This window comes from Mustelus asterias, chromosome 8 (genome assembly GCF_964213995.1).
Source record: "Mustelus asterias chromosome 8, sMusAst1.hap1.1, whole genome shotgun sequence".
NCBI classification, from domain to species: domain Eukaryota; kingdom Metazoa; phylum Chordata; class Chondrichthyes; order Carcharhiniformes; family Triakidae; genus Mustelus; species Mustelus asterias.
The window spans coordinates 50,205,813-50,228,230 of NC_135808.1; the positions used below are offsets into that span (position 1 = coordinate 50,205,813).

A 22,418-nucleotide genomic window follows, 5' to 3' on the forward strand; every position below is an offset into this window, starting at 1 on the left:
GAGCAGACTGAGACTGAGGGACAAATATCGAGAGACAGAGAGACATAGTGACTGAGAGAGACAGAAACTGAGTCAGTGAGAGGGCAGAGACTGAGGGGCAGATATCAAGAGAGTGAGGGAGACAGAGACTGAGAGAGGGAGAGAGAAGAAGAGGAAGTGAAAGGTGCTGACGTGGTTTCTCTGGGTCAGACCATTTACAAACTGAGGAACAGGCAGTGAGACTCTGACAGGCTGCAGCTTTATAAAGCAGAGCCCAGTGAAGGGAGAGTTTATCAGTAACCAGGCACAGGGACACGACCACACACCATGATTTCAGCCATCCAGCTGCTCTGGCCTCTGGCATTCTGCATCGCAGGTACAAATCTCTCTCCTTCCACCTTGAATATTTTCCTGCTCTCCATTTCAATCCAATTCTCCTGACTTGTGATTGAAGGGAAAATGCTGAAAGGAGAGGAACAGTCAGTGTCTCCAACAATATCTCATTGTACAGCGTCTTTCTGTGACAGTTCTTACTTCACTCTGTTTCTCTATTACCCCTCAGGTATCAGTGGAGACATCATCATGACCCAGTCTCCCCCGGTGCTGTCAGTGAGCCTGGGCCAGACCGCCACCATCACCTGTACAGCCAGTCAAGGCATTAGCAATGATTGTGACTGGTTTCAACAGCGAGAAGGACAGAAACCGGCTCTGCTGATCTATGATGCATCAAATCGATTCACAGGAATATCCAACCGATTCAGTGGGAGTCAATCTGGGACAAGATTCACCCTGACAATCAGCAATGTACAGAATGAGGATGTCGCTGATTATTATTGCATCCAACGTAATAGCTACCCCTACACAGTGATACAGAGCCTTACAAAAACCCCAACACACACAGCACCACCTCCTGTACTGACACATCGCACAGTTTTATATAATATATAATAATGGACACACAATCCCACCTCCTGTACTGACACATCCCACAGTTTTATATAATATATAATAATGGACACACAGTCCCACCTCCTGTACTGACACATCTCACAGTTTTATATAATATATAATAATGGACACACAGCACCACTTCCTGTACTGACACATCCCACAGTTTTATATAATATATAATAATGGACACACAGTCCCACCTCCTGTACTGACAGATCCCACAGTTTTATATAATATATAATAATGGACACACAGTCCCACCTCCTGTACTGACACATCCCACAGTTTTATATAATATATAATAATGGACACACAGCACCACCTCCTGTACTGACACATCCCACAGTTTTATATAATATATAATAATGGACACACAGTCCCACCTCCTGTACTGACACATCCCACAGTTTTATATAATATATAATAATGGACACACAGTCCCACCTCCTGTACTGACACATTCCACAGTTTTATATAATATATAATAATGGACACACAGTCCCACCTCCTGTACTGACACATCCCACAGTTTTATATAATATATAATAATGGACACACAGTCCCACCTCCTGTACTGACACATCCCACAGTTTTATATAATATATAATAATGGACACACAGTCCCACCTCCTGTACTGACACATCCCACAGTTTTATATAATATATAATAATGGACACACAGTCCCACCTCCTGTACTGACACATCCCACAGTTTTATATAATATATAATAATGGACACACAGTCCCACCTCCTGTACTGACACATCCCACAGTTTTATATAATATATAATAATGGACACACAGTCCCACCTCCTGTACTGACACATCCCACAGTTTTATATAATATATAATAATGGACACACAGTCCCACCTCCTGGACTGACACATCCCACTGTTTTATATAACATATAATCATGGACACACAGCACCACCTCCTGTACTGACACATCCCACAGTTTTATATAATATATAATAATGGACACACAGTCCCACCTCCTGTACTGACACATCCCACATTTTTATATAATATATAATAATGGACACACAGTCCCACCTCCTGTACTGACACATCCCACAGTTTTATATAATATATAATAATGGACACACAGCCCCACCTCCTGTACTGACACATTCCACAGTTTTATATCATATATAATAATGGACACACAGTCCCACCTCCTGTACTGACACATCCCACAGTTTTATATAATATATAATAATGGACACACAGTCCCACCTCCTGTACTGACACATCCCACAGTTTTATATAATATATAATAATGGACACACAGTCCCACCTCCTGTACTGACACATCCCACAGTTTTATATAATATATAATAATGGACACACAGTCCCACCTCCTGTACTGACACATCCCACAGTTTTATATAATATATAATAATGGACACACAGTCCCACCTCCTGTACTGACACATCCCACAGTTTTATATAATATATAATAATGGACACACAGTCCCACCTCCTGTACTGACACATCCCACAGTTTTATATAATATATAATAATGGACACACAGTCCCACCTCCTGTACTGACACATCCCACAGTTTTATATAATATATAATAATGGACACACAGCACCACCTCCTGTACTGACACATCCCACAGTTTTATATAACATATAATCATGGACACACAGTCCCACCTCCTGTACTGACACATCCCACAGTTTTATATAATATATAATAATGGACACACAGTCCCACCTCCTGTACTGACACATCCCACAGTTTTATATAATATATAATAATGAACACACAGTCCCACCTCCTGTACTGACACATCCCACAGTTTTATATAATATATAATAATGGACACACAGCACCTCCTCCTGTACTGACACATCCCACAGTTTTATATAATATATAATAATGGACACACAGTCCCACCTCCTGTACTGACACATCCCACAGTTTTATATAATATATAATAATGAACACACAGTCCCACCTCCTGTACTGACACATCCCACAGTTTTATATAATATATAATAATGGACACACAGTCCCACCTCCTGTACTGACACATCCCACAGTTTTATATAATATATAATAATGGACACACAGCCCCACCTCCTGTACTGACACATTCCACAGTTTTATATCATATATAATAATGGACACACAGTCCCACCTCCTGTACTGACACATCCCACAGTTTTATATAATATATAATAATGGACACACAGTCCCACCTCCTGTACTGACACATCCCACAGTTTTATATAATATATAATAATGGACACACAGTCCCACCTCCTGTACTGACACATCCCACAGTTTTATATAATATATAATAATGGACACACAGTCCCACCTCCTGTACTGACACATCCCACAGTTTTATATAATATATAATAATGGACACACAGTCCCACCTCCTGTACTGACACATCCCACAGTTTTATATAATATATAATAATGGACACACAGTCCCACCTCCTGTACTGACACATCCCACAGTTTTATATAATATATAATAATGGACACACAGTCCCACCTCCTGTACTGACACATCCCACAGTTTTATATAATATATAATAATGGACACACAGCACCACCTCCTGTACTGACACATCCCACAGTTTTATATAACATATAATCATGGACACACAGTCCCACCTCCTGTACTGACACATCCCACAGTTTTATATAATATATAATAATGGACACACAGCACCACCTCCTGTACTGACACATCCCACAGTTTTATATAATATATAATAATGGACACACAGTCCCACCTCCTGTACTGACACATCCCACAGTTTTATATAATATATAATAATGGACACACAGCACCTCCTCCTGTACTGACACATCCCACAGTTTTATATAATATATAATAATGGACACACAGTCCCACCTCCTGTACTGACACATCCCACAGTTTTATATAATATATAATAATGAACACACAGTCCCACCTCCTGTACTGACACATCCCACAGTTTTATATAATATATAATAATGGACACACAGCACCTCCTCCTGTACTGACACATCCCACAGTTTTATATCATATATAATAATGGACACACAGTCCCACCTCCTGTACTGACACATCCCACAGTTTTATATAATATATAATAATGGACACACAGCACCACCTCCTGTACTGACACATCCCACAGTTTTATATAATATATAATAATGGACACACAGTCCCACCTCCTGTACTGACACATCCCACAGTTTTATATAATATATAATAATGGACACACAGCACCACCTCCTGTACTGACACATCCCACAGTTTTATATCATATATAATAATGGACACACAGTCCCACCTCCTGTACTGACACATCCCACAGTTTTATATAATATATAATAATGGACACACAGTCCCACCTCCTGTACTGACACATCCCACAGTTTTATATAATATATAATAATGGACACACAGTCCCACCTCCTGTACTGACACATCCCACAGTTTTATATAATATATAATAATGGACACACAGTCCCACCTCCTGTACTGACACATCCCACAGTTTTATTTAATATATAATAAAGACAAGAAAGGAAACTGGACAAATTATTTGCACTGTCCACTACACACTCCAGTCCCTGTGGTGTCCACCGCTCGCTGAAGGCCTCGAGTTTCCCTCTTACTCTCCATGTCCACATATGAAGAGCAGCTGAAAGATTTATCATCTCAAATTAGAATTCTCAACTCTCCCGACAAAACACTGAGACATTGAGAGAAACAGAGAGAGAGAAACAGAGAGAGAGAAAGAGTGAGAGAGAAACAGAGAGAGAGAAACAGAGAGAGAGAAACAGAGAGAGAGAAAGAGTGAGAGAGAACAGATGAGTGAGTGAGTGAGTGAGGCAGAGAGCAGAGGTTTTTGTACAGCTCCTGCACTAGAAGCTGTCAGTGTGCCTTACGTTCGGTAAAGGAACCAAACTCAGACTGAGTAAGTAAAGCCCAATCCTCCGTTATTAACCCTTTCAATGCTGAAACTTTCTCAAACACAAATGCTGAATAGTTGAAGGTGTTGGTGAGGAAGCTGCAGTCAATGAAATGGTTGATTGAAGAACATTGTGTGGAACAGGGAGCCCAGCTGTATTTCTTTCCTTCCATTCCCCCCTTTAAGCAGCAAGATATAAGTAAGCAGCTTTTACCCACCGTGTGGAGGAGATCTGGACGTTTGCAGACTGTGCTCACATTCCTGCAGCATGGAGTGAAATCACTCTCTAGACTCCTGTCAGTCTCAGTGTGACACACACAGGCAGAGTTTGATGTGAAGTCGGACTCCCTGTCACACTCTCTGATATAACTGATCACAGCACCAGCACAGTGAGACACCGAGGTGCCACCTCCCCCAGCTTTCACTCTGCTCTCTCCACTCCCTGCTTATCTCTTGCTAAAGTTCTGATGACAAACAGCTACAGCAGGGCCCACAATCCAGTGGCTTCAGTGTTCCAGGCTTTTGGGGAGACTCTCAGTTACTTTCTCTCTGGGACGAGTTCAGTCCAATATTTATCCCGGATCCAATATCACTGAAAATGCTGATTGTTCTCATTGCTGTGTGTGGGATCTTGCTGCGTACATGTTGTGACCAGTCCTCAGACAAGGTCCCTCATTTGTTAACGTCCTGAACTGGATCCCAATTTTGTTTTGCTCCTGGGTGAGGAGTAATCAGCTGGATCCCTGACTTTATTCAACCCCGCCCTCGATTGGTCACAACAAGGTTCATTTAAAATGGATCCCTTCACCCGTGGAAACCTTACACAGTCCACGTAGTCCTTTATTAGCCATTGAATCTCTACAGTGCAGAAGGAGGCTATTCAGTCCATCGAATCTGTCCCAACTCTCTGAAAGAGCTTCTTACCCAGGCTCCCCACCCTCTCCCTGTAACCCTGCGCATTTACCATTGCTAATCCACCTAAAGAACACACTCGGGGCATTTTAGCACGGCCAATCCATCTAACCTGTATTGAATTTTGGGAGGAAACTGGAGCGCTCGGAGGAAACCCACACAGACATCAGGTTAACATGCAAACTCTGCACAGGCAGTGACCCGAGGCCTGAATTGAACCCAGGTCCCTGGCTGTGAGGCGGCCGTGCTAATCACTGTGTCAACATGCCGCCCCTCTTTTAATTTTTTAGAAGGAGTTATTTTAACCAGGTTTTCTTGAATAAGTTTATTAGTTACTAAATACCTGAGAAAATAATAAACATGTGAAACGCACACACTCTCGCACTGACTAGAAATGAAAAGTATGAGGAGAGGTTGACTAGGTTAGGATTGTTTTCGCTGGAGTTCAGACGAATGAGGGGGTATCTCATAGAGACTTATAAAATTCTAACGGGATGAGACAGGATAGATACAGGAAGGATGTTCCCGATGTTGGAGAGTCCAGAACCAGTTGCAGTCTGAGGATTCAGGCTAGACCATTTAGGATGGAGGTGAGGAGACATTTCTTCACCCAAAAAGTGGTGAGCCTGTGGAATTCATGACCACAGGAAGCAGTTGATGCCAAAACATTGAATGAATTCAGGAGGCAGCTGGATATAGCACTTGGGGCAAATGGGATCAAAGGTTATGGGGAAAAAGCAGGATTAGGCTATTGAGTTGGATGATCAGCCAAGATCGTAATGAATAGTGGAGCAGGCTCAAAGGGCCAAATGGCCTCCTCCTGCTCCTATCTTCTATGTTTCTGTGTCTATGTTTCTACGTCTTCATAATTCTGTCTTGCTGCAGTTATACAGGGCCTTGGTGAGGCCACACTGGGAATATTGTGCACAGTTTTGTTCTCCTTATCCCTGAGGAAGGATGTTATTGCTTTACATGGAGTGCAGACCAGGTTTACCAGACTGATTCCTGCGATAGTGGGACTGACCTATGAGGAGAGATTGAATTAGTTAAAGTTTATATTCACTGGAGTTCAGAAGAATGAGGGGGGAACTCAGAGAAACCTATAAAGCTCTAACAGGTGAGGGGGATTAGTGAGGTAAATACATGGGGTTATGGGGTAAGAGTCGATGCAGACTCGATGGACCGAATGGCCTCCGCCTGCACTTTAGGGATTCTATTGTCCATGTCTGTGCCGGCCACCAAGCACCTATCTATTCCAATCCCATTTTCCAGCACTTGGTCCGTTGCCTTGTTTGCTTTGGAATTTATCTAAATGCATCTTAAATGGTGAGGGTTCCCACCTCCACCACCCTTTCAGGCCGTGAGATCCAGATTCCCAACACCCTCTGGGTGAAAAGATTTCCCTCAAGACTCTCAAAATGTGCTGCCTCTATAATGAAGGGAAATGGTTCCTCGTATCTGTCTTGCTGCAGTTATAGTAAGATGTCGATATGCGCGATCTCCTTGGAGATTCTCTCCACTTGGAGCCGCAGTTTGCGGTGTCGATGGTAGCCATGATATGGAGATGCCGGCGTTGGACTGGGGTGTCCAATGCCGGCATCTCCACATCATTGCTGCAGTTATCCAGGGCCTTGGTGAGGCCACACTGGGAATATTGTTTGCAGTTTTGGTCTCCTTATCTGAGGAAGGATGTTTTTGCAACAGAGGGAGCACAGCAAAGGTTTACCAGACTGATTCCTGGGATAATGGACTGATATAGGAGGAGAGATTGTTTTGGTTAAGATCATATTTGCTGCAGTTCAGAAGGATGAGGGGAATCACATAGAAACCTATAAAATTGTAACAGGACTAGACATGGTAGTTGCAGGAAGGATGTTCCCAATGGTGGGACTGTCCGTGGTGGGTTCCGTGGTGGGTTCCAGGGGTCACAGTCTGAGGATACGGAGTAAACCTTTTAGGACTGAGGTGAGGAGAAATTCCTTCACCCAGAGAGGGGTAAACCTGTGGAATTCACTACCACAGAAAGCAGTTGAGGCCAAAATATTGTATGTTTTCAAGAAGGAGTTAGATTTAGCTCTTGGGGTGAATGGGATTAAAGGATTTAGAGGTAAAGCAGGATCTGGATACTGATTGGATAATCAGCCATGATCATGATGAATAGTGGGGCAGGCGTGAAGGGCTGAGTGGCCTCCTCCATCTCCTATTTTCTGTGATTCTATGCAGACCAGCATTTTTTACCCATCCCAAATTGTCCCGGTGAAGATGGTGCTGAGGTGGTGGAATAAGTTCTACTCCAATGAGTATCGGCCCAACCTGCTCAAGCTTTCCTCATAAGACAATCCATTACTCAGTGGAATCAGCCTCATGAACCTTCTCTGAACTCTTTCCAATGCTACTATATCCTTACTTGGGAATGGAGACCAAAAGTGTCCACAATATTCCAGGTGTGATCTTCCCAACGTGCTGTACAGCTGGAGTAAGACATCCCTACTTCTATACTCATCCTCACTGGAATGAAGAACAACATTCCTAATTTCTTGCTGTTCCTGGGTGCAAAGACACACAGATCACTCGATAGAATCTCTCCAGTTTACTAGTATTCTGCTCTATCCTCTTGCCAAAGTGGACAACCTCACACTTTCCCACATTATACTCCATCAGTCAATGTTTTCCCACTCACTGAACCTATCTCTATCCCTTTTCAGACTCTGTATTCACCTCACAACTTGCTTTCCTACTAATCATTTTATCATCAGCAAATTTAGCGACAATCCTCTCATTCCCTTCATCCAGCTCATTAATATAGATTGTAGAGTTAAACCCCAAACAACAACCATCTTCCTATGTGCTGGGTATGACTCCAGCCAGCGGAGAGTTTCCCCCTGAATCCCGCTGACTCCAGTTTTGCTTGGACTCCTTGATGCCACACTTGGTCAAATCCTGCCTTGATGTCAAGGGCAGTCACTCTCACCTCACCTCTGGAGTTCAGCTCTTTTGTCCATGTTTGAACCAAGGCTGTAATGAGGTTGGGAGCTGAGTGACCCTGGTGGAACCCAGACTCAGGGTCAATGGGCAGGTTATTGCAGAGAAAGTGCTGTTCGTTATCGCTGCAGATATATTCAGATCACAAAGAACAAAGAACAATACAGCACAGGAACAGGCCCTTCGGCCCTCCAAGCCCGCGCCGCTCCCTGGTCCAAACTAGACCATTCTTTTGTATCCCTCCATTCCCACTCCATTCATGTGGCTATCTAGATAAGTCTTAAACGTTCCCAGTGTGTCCGCCTCCACCACCTTGCCCGGCAGCACATTCCAGGCCCCCACCACCCTCTGTGTAAAATATGTCCTTCTGATATCCGTGTTAAATCTCCCCCCCCCTCTGCTCACCTTGAACCTATGACCCCTCGTGAACGTCACCACCGATCTGGGAAAAAACTTCCCCCGTTCACCCTATCTGTGCCTTTCATAATTTTATACACCTCTATTAGGTCACCCCTCATCCTCCATCTTTCCAGTGAGAACAACCCCAGTTTACCCAATCTCTCCTCATAACTAAACCCTTCCATACCAGGCAACATCCTGGTAACCCTCCTCTGCACTCTCTCTAATGATGTGGACAATTCATAACCAGGCAATTTTCCACATTGCCAAGTTGATGCCAGTGTTGTACCTGCACTGGTACCTTTGTGATCTGGATTTGGCAGGACTGCAGAGCTTTGATCTGATCCATTGTTTGTGGGATGGTTTAGCTCTGTCTGTCACTTGCTGCTTCTGCTGTTTGGCACACAGTCCAGTGTTGTAGCTTCACCAGGTTAACACCTCATTTTTCAGTATGTCTGCTGTTGCTCCTGCCATGTCCTCCTGCACTCTTCATTGAACTGAAAGCAGCAGAGAATCCACAGAAATGGAATGATGCTTCAAATCCCACTCCTGAGACGGTCATGGCAGATGCTATAGAAATGTAATTCTGTCTTTGAGCTTGGGGATTCCTGATCCTTGCCCATTGTCCACACACTCGCAGCCTCCAGGGTTCATGGGGGCATTCGGAACAGTGACCTTTACTGATCCCTGGACACTGGGACTAATTCTAGCCTCACCCTTAAACTCAGCCCAGTGCTGTGCGGTAAGGTTTGAAATGAAATTTAGAAGCTTCTACACTGACAGCCAATCAGAATGCTGTGTGAACTGTGTTGATCCAAGTCTGCTGCAATGTTCTGGGATAAAGTTCTCCTGATCTGTGTGTGATCTGAGGTTTGTTGAAGCTCAACCTGTTTCCCCCAGACAGACTGAACAATAATTCCAGCTTCCTGACTGGTTAACAGTCTCTTAAAGGGACACTGTGTCTTTAAATACTCTCACTATTAACCATTTCAGTGCTGAATTTGTAGTCACCTTCATTACAAATGTTTTAGTCACATTGCAAAATGATTCAACCAGCTTCAAATCAAACCTTTACCCCAGACACTGAACTACTTTGAAATCCAACTTGTCACTTTCCCTCGGACCCCATCAGCTTTTAATTTTAAACAATGGTACAGCATTATCCGTCCTCCAGTCCTCCCACACCACACCTGTAGCCAGAGAGGATTGGGAAATAATGGTCAGAGTCTCTGCTTTTTCTTCCCTTGCTTCCCTTCGCATCCTGGGATACATTTCACCCGGGCCTGGGAATTTTTCCACTTTCAAAGATGATAAACACATTAATACCTCCTCTCTCACTATCATTATCCAATTAATTATTTCACAATCTCTCTCCTCCTGAACTACAATGTCAGCTTTGTCCCTCTCATTTGTGATATCTAATGTAAATTGTTCGTTCAGAACCATCTCTGTGCCTTCCCCCTCTGCACACAAGTTACCTTGTTGCTCTCTAACCTGCCCTATTCATTCCTTAGTTATCCTCTTTGCAATGTCCCACGCTATTGCTTTGTTTGAATGTATTTGTTCTGAACTCTATCTCCAGCTCGAATATCCTCCCACTGCTCTGACACTGATTTACCTTCAAGTCGCTGTTTCCGGTTCATTTTGCCAAATTCCAGTTGAGTGAAATTGGCCTTTTCCTAATTTAAAACTTTTACACTTGATCGATCTTTCCTCTTTTCCATAACTACTCTAAATCGTTAACTTTATGATGATCATTATTACCCAAATGTTCCCCCACTCATACACCTTCCAGCTACCCAGATTTGTTCTCTAAAATTACCCCAAACTGCCCCTTCTCTTGTTGGGATTGTTCCGTCCTGGTTAAAACAGTTCCCTGGAATAGATTGTCGGAATTGTGCAATGTTGAAACATTGACACTGATTTGATCCCAGTTTATATTCGGGAAGTTGAAAACCCTGAAAATGACAGTGATTAAAATTCCTTCTCTTCTCTTTCAGCCCGTGAGAATTCACAACCCACGCTGACCCTGCTGCCCCCCTCCCCGGAGGAGGTCAAGACCAAGGGCACTGCCACCCTGGTGTGCCTTGCCGATCACTTCTATCCCGATGAGGTGGAGGTGAAGTGGAAGAAGGACGGTGCAGCCATTTCCAACGGGATTCAGACCAGCAACTACCTGCGAGCTTCAGACAACACCTACAGCGTCAGCAGCCTGCTGACCCTCTCTGGCTCCGACTGGGAGTCCAACGCCCGCTTCTCCTGTGCCCTCACCCACGTGAGCCTCTCCTCGCCCCTCAGCAAGAGCGTCAGGAGATCAGAATGTGCCTAGAGTGTTAGAGACAGTCCACAGAGGAGACACAACTTGGAATAGAACAGGGGTGAGCTGGGAGGGCAAAGGTCATTGTCAGCACTGAGTTACAACTCTCTTCCTTCTCGGGACTGGGCCTCAGTCACTTCTGAGGGTCAGGGATTAAAGCACATTATTGGGGCAGTGTAGAGGGAGCTTTACTCTGTATCTAACCCCATGCTGTACCTGGCTTGGGACTGTTTGATAGGGACTGTGTAGAGGGAGTTTTACTCTGTTCCTGTCCAAGGACTGTTTGATGGGGACAGTGCAGACTCGTGATAACAAGTATAACCTCTGGAAGATGCTGAAGAGTGTCAGCTGTACAATAATAATGTGACCCTGTGAAGTGTCTGCTTCAGTAAACCAGACCTCCTTCCTGCTCACCCTGCAGTTACAATTGAAGCTTTAGTCACTGTTTAAAGGGACAGGATTCTCATGTTATTGAGAAAATCTCCACAAGTGTTTTAATAAACCTCCATTCTCCCTGTGAATTTCTCCAGCTTCCTCTGGCTGGGCTGTTTTTTCTGTCAATGTCAATGTGTAAAAGGTAATAAACGTTAAGAATATTCAGTTTCTGTCTGGTGAGTGCTTTGGAAATGTCCCACCTCCCCATCAGCTAATTGGCTGCATTTCACCAAGTGATTGTCCTGATTGGCTGCTGGGCCTGTCAATCAATGACACCAGCAGAAGATTGGATTCAAAGCCAATGATCATTCATTTGAAAATGATCAGTTTGATCTGGAATCTCTTGAGTGACAAGATGGAAAACAGAAAAGAAACTAAAAGTTGCTGGGATTAAACCATCACAATCACAATTCTCCACCCCATATTCACCACCTCCCTCTTGACCTTAACCATCTCACGTGGTCTCACTGCTCCCATAGTTTCAATCAGAGATCAGACCATCTCTGATCACTTCCTTGTACCACTCCCCAGCCACATCCTCCTTCCACACCCCCAACCCTACCCCCTTCTGTATCCATCCCTGCAAAAACCTATTCCCCAATTCACTTACAACCGCACTTTCCATTTCCCATCTATCTTAAATTTCATTTTACCAGAAGCCAGTTGATTCTCAGACCAGCTGAGCAGAGAGACAACCCCTTTGTTTCTCCACACCCAACTCTTCCAGCTGTGTCCATTGATCATTGAGCCAATGATCATCACTTGTCTTTATCAATCTAATTGGATGAACAATATAAATATCAAAGGATGCAATTGCTGGCGCATTGATAAGGGCTGAGTTGGTGAAAATGCCAGTTTGGAAACAGGGAGGGATGGGAGCACAGTAATCATGTTACAGGACTGTTAATACTGAGGGTTTTTCTGGGAGGTATGGGTTCAAATCCCATTATGGCACTGGGAGGAATTTGAATTCTTTCCATTTCAGGATACTGGTGTTGGACAAGGCAATATGCTGTGGTCCTCAAACTGTTGAGAAAGGGTAACATCTTCAGCCCGCTTTCTTTAAAGAGAACACATTTAAATGAACCAAAACCATCATAAATCCTGCATTGACACAAAGCAAAACATGTCTTTTTCCTTTATAACATCCCAACATAATTAGTAATTTCTAGGAACAGGCATGTTTATCTGTAAAGCAGTTTGATAATTAGTGACTTGTGTTAAGTCTTTGTATCTTGGAGATCTCCCTTCTCTTGAACATTGTGTTTCTGTGAACGAAATCTATTCTTGGCCTTTTTCAGCTGCATTATCTTGGAGAGGACATTATCCCACAGAGATCACAGAGTGCTTTTCACAACTCTTTTACTCTTCTTGGATTCTCAAACCAAAGGGTAACATTTAGTATGCTTTCCCACTAAGAATCTGATGAACCCTGCGCTGCTCAAAAACCGACCCAGAAGATTGGCATGTGAAGCATCACTAAATCTTACATAGAAACATGGAAACTAGGAGGAGGAGGGGGCCACTCGGCCCTTCGAGCCTGCTCCACCATTCGTTATGATCATGGCTGATCATCCAACTCAACAGCCTTCCCGTGTATCCTTTGATCCTTTGATTCCCTCCAACTCAAATGCTTTATCTAACTGAACAAAGAACAATACAGCACAGGAACAGGCCCTTCAGCCCACCAAGCCTGCGCCGATCACATTGTCCTATCGAGACCAAGCCCCTGTATCCCTCTATACCCAACCTGTTCATGTTTCTATCTAGGAAAGTCTTAAATATCGCTAACGTAACTGCCTTAACCATCTCACTTGGCAGTGCATTCCAGGCCACCACCACCCTCTGTGTAAAAATACTTCCCCTGCACATCTCTTCTGAACCTTTCCCCCCTGACCCTGAACTTGTGCCCCTTGTAATTGTCATTTCTACCCTGGGAAAAAGCTTCCAACTCTTCACCTTATCTATGCCCCTCATTATTGTATAAACTTCTATCAGGTCCCCCTCAACCTCCATCTTTCCTGGGAGAACAGTCCCAGTTTATTCAATCTCTCCTCAAAGCTAATGCCCTCCATACCAGGCAACATACTGGTAAACCTTGTCTGTCCTCCCTCGAAAGCCACCATGAACTTCCAGTAGTGTGGCAACCAGAATTGAACAGAGTATTCCCAATGTGACCTAACCAACGTTTTCTATAACTGGAACATAATTTGCCAACTTTTATCCTCGATGCCCCAGCCGATGAAGGCAAGCACGTCATATACTTTCTTCATCAGCTTTTCCACCTGTGCTGCCACTTTTAAGGATCTGTGTACCTGTACTCCCAGATCTCTCTGTGTGTCTCTGCTCCTGATGGTTCTGCCATTTATTTTATAGCTCCCACCTGAATTGCATCTACCAAAATGCATCATCTTGCATTTGGCTGGATTAAATTCTACCTGTCAATTCTCCACCCAATTTTCCAGCCTATCTGTGTCCTGCTGTATTCTCTGACAATCTTCATCGCTATCCGCAACTCCAGCAATCTTAATATCATCTGCAAACTTGTTAATCAGACCAACTATATTTTCTTCCAAGTCACTTGTATATATTACAAACAATAGAATCCCAGCACTAATCCCTGTTCAAGACCACCAGTTACAGACTGCTTCTTGAAAGCATGCAACGTTTTGGCCTCAACTGCTTTCTGTGGTAGCAAATTCCACAGGCTGAGCAGGCTCTGGGTGAAGAAATTTCTCCTCATCTCTGTCCTAAACGCTCCATCCTTAATCCACAGACTATAAGCCCTGGTTCTAGACACCATCGGGTATATCCTTCCTGCATCTTACCAATCTCATATCATCTGGTTCACCCAGGGCTGGGAACTTGAGTGTGCATTTCTCCAACTTTAGTTCCTTCAATGTTTTGTTTGCTCTCAGAGCTTCCCCTCTCTCCTGCCATGCTTCATCATGTACTCTGCTCCAACACCTCACAACTGGCATCAGGTCTGGTCTGAGTACACAACCAGGTCAACTGTCCAATTAAACTTCTCCAAGGATCCGTTTCTTCCTTGGACACTGGATCCTCTTTTTGTGAGGATCTGACCCGATTTATTGGATGGGATTAACATTTCCCAAATGATTGTCGGTTCAATGTCACACCTGACTTCTTTTGCTTCATGTTTTAACCGATGTGTTTAAAAGCTCCTGAAGCCTGGCTTCCAACCTGGAATTCCTTCTTGATTTCATTGATCATCCATTGATCAAATTCAACAAAACCTCCCCACAGAAAATCACCCACATTGATGATAAAGATTCCTGCTGCTCTCTCCTTGTGACACCAATAGAACATCGCAGAGTCAGCTTTCATCTGGAAACAACCCATTTTCAACAGGGCCGACCTCAGAGAGAAATACCAAGAACAAAGAAATTACATCACAGGACCAGGCCCTTCGGCCCTCCAAGCCCGCACCGACCATGCCGCCCGACTTAACTAAAACCCCTCCCCTTCCGGGGATCATATCCCTCTATTCCCATCGCATTCATGTACTTGTCAAGACGCCCCTTAAAAGTCACTACCGTATCCGCTTCCACTACCTCCCCCGGCAACGGGTTCCAGGCACCCACTACTCTCTGTGTAATAAATCTGCCTCGTACATCTCCTTTAAACCTTGCCCCTCGCACTTTAAACCTATGCCCCCTAGTAATTTACTCTTTTACCCTGGGAAAAACCTTCTGAATATCAACTCTGTCCATGCCCCTCATAATCTTGTAGACTTCTATCAGGTCTCCCCTCAACCTCCGTCGCTCCAGTGAGAGCAAACCAAGTTTCTCCAACCTCTCCTCATAGCTAATACCCTCCATATCAGGCAACATCCTGGTAAATCTTTTCTGTACCCTCTCCAAAGCCTCCACATCCTTCTGGTAGTGTGGTAACCAGATTTGAACACGAAATTCCAAGTGCAGCCTAACTAAGGTTCTATAAAGCTGCAATATGACTTGCCAATTTTTAAACTCAGTATCCCGGCCGATGAAGGCAAGCATGCCGTATGCCTTCTTGATTACCTTCTCCACCTGCATTGCCACTTTCCGTGACCTGTGTACCTGTACACCCAGATCCCTTTGCCTATCAATACTCTTAAGGGTTCTGCCATTTACTGTATATTTCCTGCCTGTATTAGACCTTCCAAAATGCATTACCTCACATTTGTCCGGATTAAACTCCAACTGCCATCTCATATTCATAATGCGGACAACACAAAGGTTGGTGGATTTGCGGATAGTTCATAATCCCCTATTCATAATACATCATTCAATCCATAAACACCTGTTTAATTTCACAATTTTCCTTCTCGTTAACAGGCTTCTTTAGATGCTTCAAAATATTTCCCTTTGAAATTTCTCACCCCACAAAAATGCCGCATTTATATCTTAGAATCCCTACAGTGCAGAAAGAGGCCATTCAGCCCATTGAGTCTACACTGACTCTCCGAAAGAGCATCTTATCCAGGCCCACCCCTCTAACCCTATCCCCATAACCCCATACATTTACGATGGCTAATCGACCAAACCTGCACATCTTTGGACACCAAGGGCAATTTAGCATGACCAATCCACCAAACCTGCATATTTTCGGACTGTGGGAGGAAACCAGAGCATCCGGGGGAAATCCACGCAGACATGGGAAGAACGTGCAAACTTCGCACAGAGGGTGACCCAAGACTGGAATGGAACCCAGGTCCCTGGCGCTGTGAGGCACCAGTGCAAACCAATGTCCCACAGTCCCATATCAATCTGCACTTCCAGGAGTATGTCACTAAAGTGGCGAAAAATATCTTCAAGCTTACTTTCCCGACAGTTGGGGATTCCACCCTGAGAACTTGATCCCCAAGTCTCTCCTCAAATTCCCGAGTTCCCAGTCTAGCTTTAGCCTTTCAAGTGCTGTTAGGGAGAGATGTTTCTGTACATATCCACTGTGAGTCAAGTCTGACTGTCTCCTATCTGATATTTTAGTGGAAACTTCAAATTCTCTCCAACTCCTATTGTTTTGCTTCCTTTATCAACTTATCTTTCAATTGATTAGCAACTATTAAAACCTTTCCACACGGAAGGCTTCTGCTTCTAGTGACATTCTACCTTGTCCCACAGTTCCTTTTCTTATCATGCTCTGACCTCTACTCTTCCCCTCTCTCTATCTGACACATATAGGCAATTCTGTGGATGCGAAAGAGACTCCAGGATGGTATGTTGCCTCCCTGGTGCCAGGGTCCAGGATATCTTTGAATGGGCAGGGAGCATTCTGAAGGAGGAGGCTGAACAACCAGAGGTCGTGGTACATATTGTAACTGACGACATAGGTAGTGACATAGTCACTATGACTATGGGTCAAATCATCTTTCCCACATGTGATCAGATTCCTGATTCCAAGTTCATGATCTTTTCCTGGGATCACGACCTCTTTCTGTTTCAGAACTTACAGTGAGCTTCCTGGTCTTTCCCATCCTGGCCTTATTTCCCAATCCACTGCCCGGATTTAGAACAAAGAACAAAAGAAAATTACAGCACAGGAACAGACTCTTCGGCCCTCCAAGCCTGCACCGACCATGCTGCCCGACTGAACTAAAACCCCCTCCCCTTCTTGGGACCATATCCCTCTATTCCCATTCTATTCATGTATTTGTCAAGACCCTTAAAAGTCACTATCGTATCTGCTTCCACTCCATCCCCCAGTAGCGAGTTCCAGGCACCCACCACCCTCTGTTTAAAAAAGTTGCCTCGTACATCTCCTTTAAACCTTGCACCTTGCACCTTAAATCTATGCCCCCTAGTAATTGATTCCTCTACCCTGGGAAAAAGCTTCTGACTAATCATTCTGTCCATGCCCCTCACAATCTTGTAGACTTCTATTAGGTCGTCCTCAACCTCTGTCGTTCCAATGAGAACAAACCACGGTTCTCCAATCCAAGCTCTAAGTTCATCTGCCTTACCCGTTACACTTCTCGCATTGAAACAAATGCTCTTCAGTTCACCAGACCCTCTTTGATCAGCAACCCCACCCTGCCTCCTCTTTCACTGAGTCTTACTGGCCCGACTCTCTCATTCCCCTTCGGTCAATTCACCTTTGCTTTAGTACCCCCCCCCCCCCCCCCCCCCCCCCCCCCCGCCCCCCGCCCTCCCGCGTTGCACTCGCAAACCTACCGGCCAGAATATTTACACCCCTCCAGTTTAGACGCAACCCATCCTTCTTGTACTGGTCACACCTGTCCTGGAAGAGATCCCAATGGTCCAGATATTTGAAACTCTCCCTCCTACACCAGCTGTTCAGCTGCGTGGAGCCTGAAGAGATCGGAGAGGCGCTAAATGAATATTTTTCATCAGTATTCACGCAGGAAAAAGACAATGGTGTTGAGGAGAATACTGAGATACAGGCTGTTGGACTGGACGGGATTGAGGTTAATAAGGAGGGGGTGTTAGCAATTCTGGAAAGTGTGAAAATAGATACGTCCCATGCGCCGGATGGGATTTATCCCAGGATTCTCTGGGAGGCTCGGGAGGAGATTGCAGAGCCTTTGGCTTTGATCTTTATGTCGTCATTGTCTACAGGAATAGTGCCAGAAGACTGGAGGACAGCAAATGTTGTCCCCTTGTTCAAGAAGGGGAGTAGAGACAAACCTGGTAATTATAGATCAGTGAACGTTACTTCTGCTGTGGGCAAAGTTTTGGAAAGGATTATAAGAGATAGGATTTATAATCATCTAGAAAGGAATAATTTGATTAGGGATAGTCAGCACGGTTTTGTGAAGGGTAGGTCATGCCTCACAAACCTTGTTGAGTTCTTTGAGAAGGTGACCAAAGAGGTGGGTGAGGGTAACGCAGTTGATGTAGTGTATATGGATTTCCGTAAAGCATTTGATAAGGTTCCCCACGGTAAGCTATTGCAGAAGATACGGAGGCATGGGATTGAGGGTGATTTAGCGGTTTGGATCAGGAATTGGCTAGCTGTAAGAAGACAGAGGGTGGTGGTTGATGGAAAATGTTCATCCTGGAGTTCAGTTACTAGTGGTGTACCGCAAGGATCTGTTTTGGGGCCACTGCTGTTTGTCATTTTTATAAATGACCTGGATGAGGGATGGGTTAGTAAATTTGTGGATGACACTAAAGTTGGTGGAGTTGTGGACAGTGCGGAAGGTTGTTGCAGGTTACAGAGGGACATAGATAAGCTGCAGTGCTGGGCTGAGAGGTGGCAAATGGAGTTCAATGCGGAAAAGTGTGAGGTGATTCACTTTGAAAGGAGTAACAGGATTACAGAGTACTGGGCTAATGGTAAGATACTTGGTAGTGTGGATGAACAGAGAGATCTGGGTGTCCATGTGCATAGATCCCTGAAAGTTGGCACCCAGGTTGATAGGGTTGTTAAGAAGGCGTACGGAGTGTTAGCTTTTATTGGTAGAGGGATTGAGTTTCAGAGCCAGGAGGTCATGTTGCAGCTGTACAAAACTCTGGTGCGGCCGCACTTGGAGTATTGCGTACAGTTCTGGTCACCGCATTATAGGAAGGATGTGGAAGCATTGGAAAGGGTGCAGAGGAGATTTACGAGTATGTTGCCTGGTATGGTGGGAAGGTCTTATGAGGAAAGGCTGAGGGACTTGAGGTTGTTCTCGTTAGAGAGAAGAAGGTTAAGAGGTGACTTAATAGAGGCGTACAAGATGATCAGAGGATTAGATAGGGTGGATGGTGAGAGCCTTTTTCCTCGGATGGTGATGGCTAGCATGAGGGGACATAGCTTTAAATTGAGGGGTGATAGATATAGGACAGATGTCAGAGGTAGGTTCTTTACTCAGAGAGTAGTAAGGGCATGGAATGCCCTGCCTGCAGCAGTAGTGGACTTGCCAACATTAAGGGCATTTAAATGGTCATTGGATAAACATATGGATGATATTGGAATAGTGTAGGTCAGATGGGCTTTAGATTGGTTTCATTGGTCGGCGCAACATCGAGGGCCGAAGGGCCTGTACTGCGCTGTAATGTTCTATGTTCTATGTTCTACGTGTTGAGCTGTACTATCTTCCTATTTCTAGCTTCACTGGCACATGGCACAGGGAGTAATCCTGAGATTACAACCCTCGGGACCCTGCTTTTTAACTTTCTACCTAACTCCCTAAACTGCTGCTGCAGGACCTCATCACTCTTCCTGCCGATGTCGTTAGTACCAATATGTACCACAACCTCTGGTTGTTCAGCCTCTTCCTTCAGAATGCTCTCTCCCGTTCAAAGATATCCTGACCCTGGCACCAGGGAGGCAACATACCATCCTGGAGTCTCTTTTACGTCCACAGAATTGCCTATCCGTACCCCTAACTATAGCGTCCCCGATAACTATTGCTCTCGTGTTCTTTATCCCTCCCTGCTTAACAACAGAGCCAGCCATGGTGCCACTGCTCTGGCTGCTGCTGCTGTTATCCCTGATAGGCCATCCCCCCAACAATGTCCAAAATGGTAGACTTGTTAGAGAGGGGATCGACCACAGGGAATTCCTGCACTGAATGCCTGCCCCTTCTAGCGGTCACCCATCTATCTGCCTGCACCTTGGGTGTCACCACATCATTAAAACTCCTGCCTATGATGCTTTCCGCCATCTTCATGCTCCTAAGTGCATCCAACTGCTGCTCCAACCTATCCATGTGGTCTGTGAGGAGCTGCAATTGGGTGCACTTCCTGCAGATGTAGTCTTCCGAGACGCTGGAAGCCTCACGGATCTCCCACATCTCCCAAGTGCCAGCATTTGACCGACATTTCTATCACCAATTAAATTATTGAAGAAAATTTATTAAACTCTGACCTTCACTTCTCACATGAGGTTGGTCTTCATATCACTTACTTTCCCAGGATACTCTCTGGATTTCTCCCTGCAGAATAACAGTTACGAAGCAAGAAGAAAGAAAACAAAACAAAAAGGGAAAACAGCATCTCCTCCCACTCTGCACTGAATTACCGCACTGTTCCAAATGGCCAAGTTTCAATCCCACTCTGGCTGCCTCAGTCACGCTGTCTCCCATTTCAAGTGCGCAAAGCTCTGATTTCCGGACCTTCCCTTTTTAATTCATTTTTACAGGATGTGGGGATCGCTGGCTTGGCCAACATTTATTACCCATCCCTATTTGCCCGTGAGCTGCCTTCTTGAACTGCTGCTGTCCATGAGGTGTAGGTACATCCACAATGCTGTTAGGGAGGGAGTTTGAGGATTTTGACCCAGTGACAGTGAAGAAAGGGCGATATATTTCCAAGTCAGGATGGTGAATGTGTTGGTGGGGAATCTCCAGGTGATGGTGTCCCAGGTGTCTGCTGCCCTTGTCCTTCTAGGTGGTAGTGCTTGTGTGTTTGGAAGGTGCTGTTGAAGGAGACTTGGTGAGTTCCTGCAGTGTATCTTGTAGATGGTACACACGGCTGTCACTGTTCATTGGTGATGGAGGGTTTGTGGAAGGGGTAACAATCAAGCAGGCTGCTTTGTCCTGATGGTGTCAAGCTTCTAGAATGTTGTTGGAGCTGCATTCATCCAGGCAAGTGGAGAGTATTCCATCACACTTGTGTCTTGTAGATGGTGGACAGGCCTTGGGGGTCAGGAGGTGAGCGTCTCACTGCAGGATTCCTAGTCTCTGACCTGTTCTTGCAGCCACGGTTTTCCTATGGCTCACCCAGTTCAGTATCTGGTCAATGATGAAGTCAGGAATGGGTTAATGAACTTCAATACTCGAAGTGTCACAGTGACCTCTGTGATATTTAGAGCTTGTGTGAGAAATACTGTAGAACTCATGTTTACGTTCGGGTTTCCATGCTCATGTTTCCAGAACAGATAAGAGCACAGCTGTTGTATGTATTTCTGTTCAAGAATGTGGCTAATCCGCCATTTTGTATTCTTTAATTATGTATTGCTGTGTAACAATGGACGCCTATATCTCTGCCTTTTGTGACGTATTATGATACCTTCATATATATTCATCATAACCTGTACCGATTACATTATACAAGTACCTACGAACGTATATAAATTGTTGTATGCCATTTAACTTGTTTGTGTGAAGACTGTAACTTTGTACGTTAGTAAGATACCCCACCTGTGCTCACAGAGAACAACAACACTCACGGCCTTGGGATAACCGTGAAGAAAACACCAAGGCAGCAAGGTTCACACAGGAAGATGTGCAACCGCCTGGGAACCTGTGAGCCTGGGAACCTGCGGACGTGCAAGGTGGGGTATAAATGTACGTGTTTAGCCTGTATTTGCTGAGACATCTGAGGCCATGTTAGGCATCGGACGGTCTCCCACAATTGTGCAAATAAACCAAAGTATTTTGACCTACGAATAGACTCAGAGGTATCTTTACCTGCGACAAATGGTGCCGAAACCCGGGACTGTTTACGGGACCAGTCGAATGGCCACGAATGGGAGACCGGAATAGTTACTGAACTTGATGAAGTGGGTCAAAATACATTGGGTGACCATCTGTGATGAGAGAGTGTCTGAACTGATGA

General features: G+C 44.7%; 1 gene segment (V, D, J or C); it reads left to right on the forward strand.

Annotated features, from left to right (window-relative positions):
- The first annotated feature begins 215 nt into the window (after positions 1-215).
- On the forward strand, positions 216-12,068 carry LOC144497135 (Ig kappa chain V region Mem5-like). The segment is given in 4 exon segments: positions 216-355; positions 542-843; positions 4,823-4,871; positions 11,159-12,068. Coding segments are annotated over 4 exon segments (729 nt in total).
- The last annotated feature ends 10,350 nt before the right edge of the window (positions 12,069-22,418 follow it).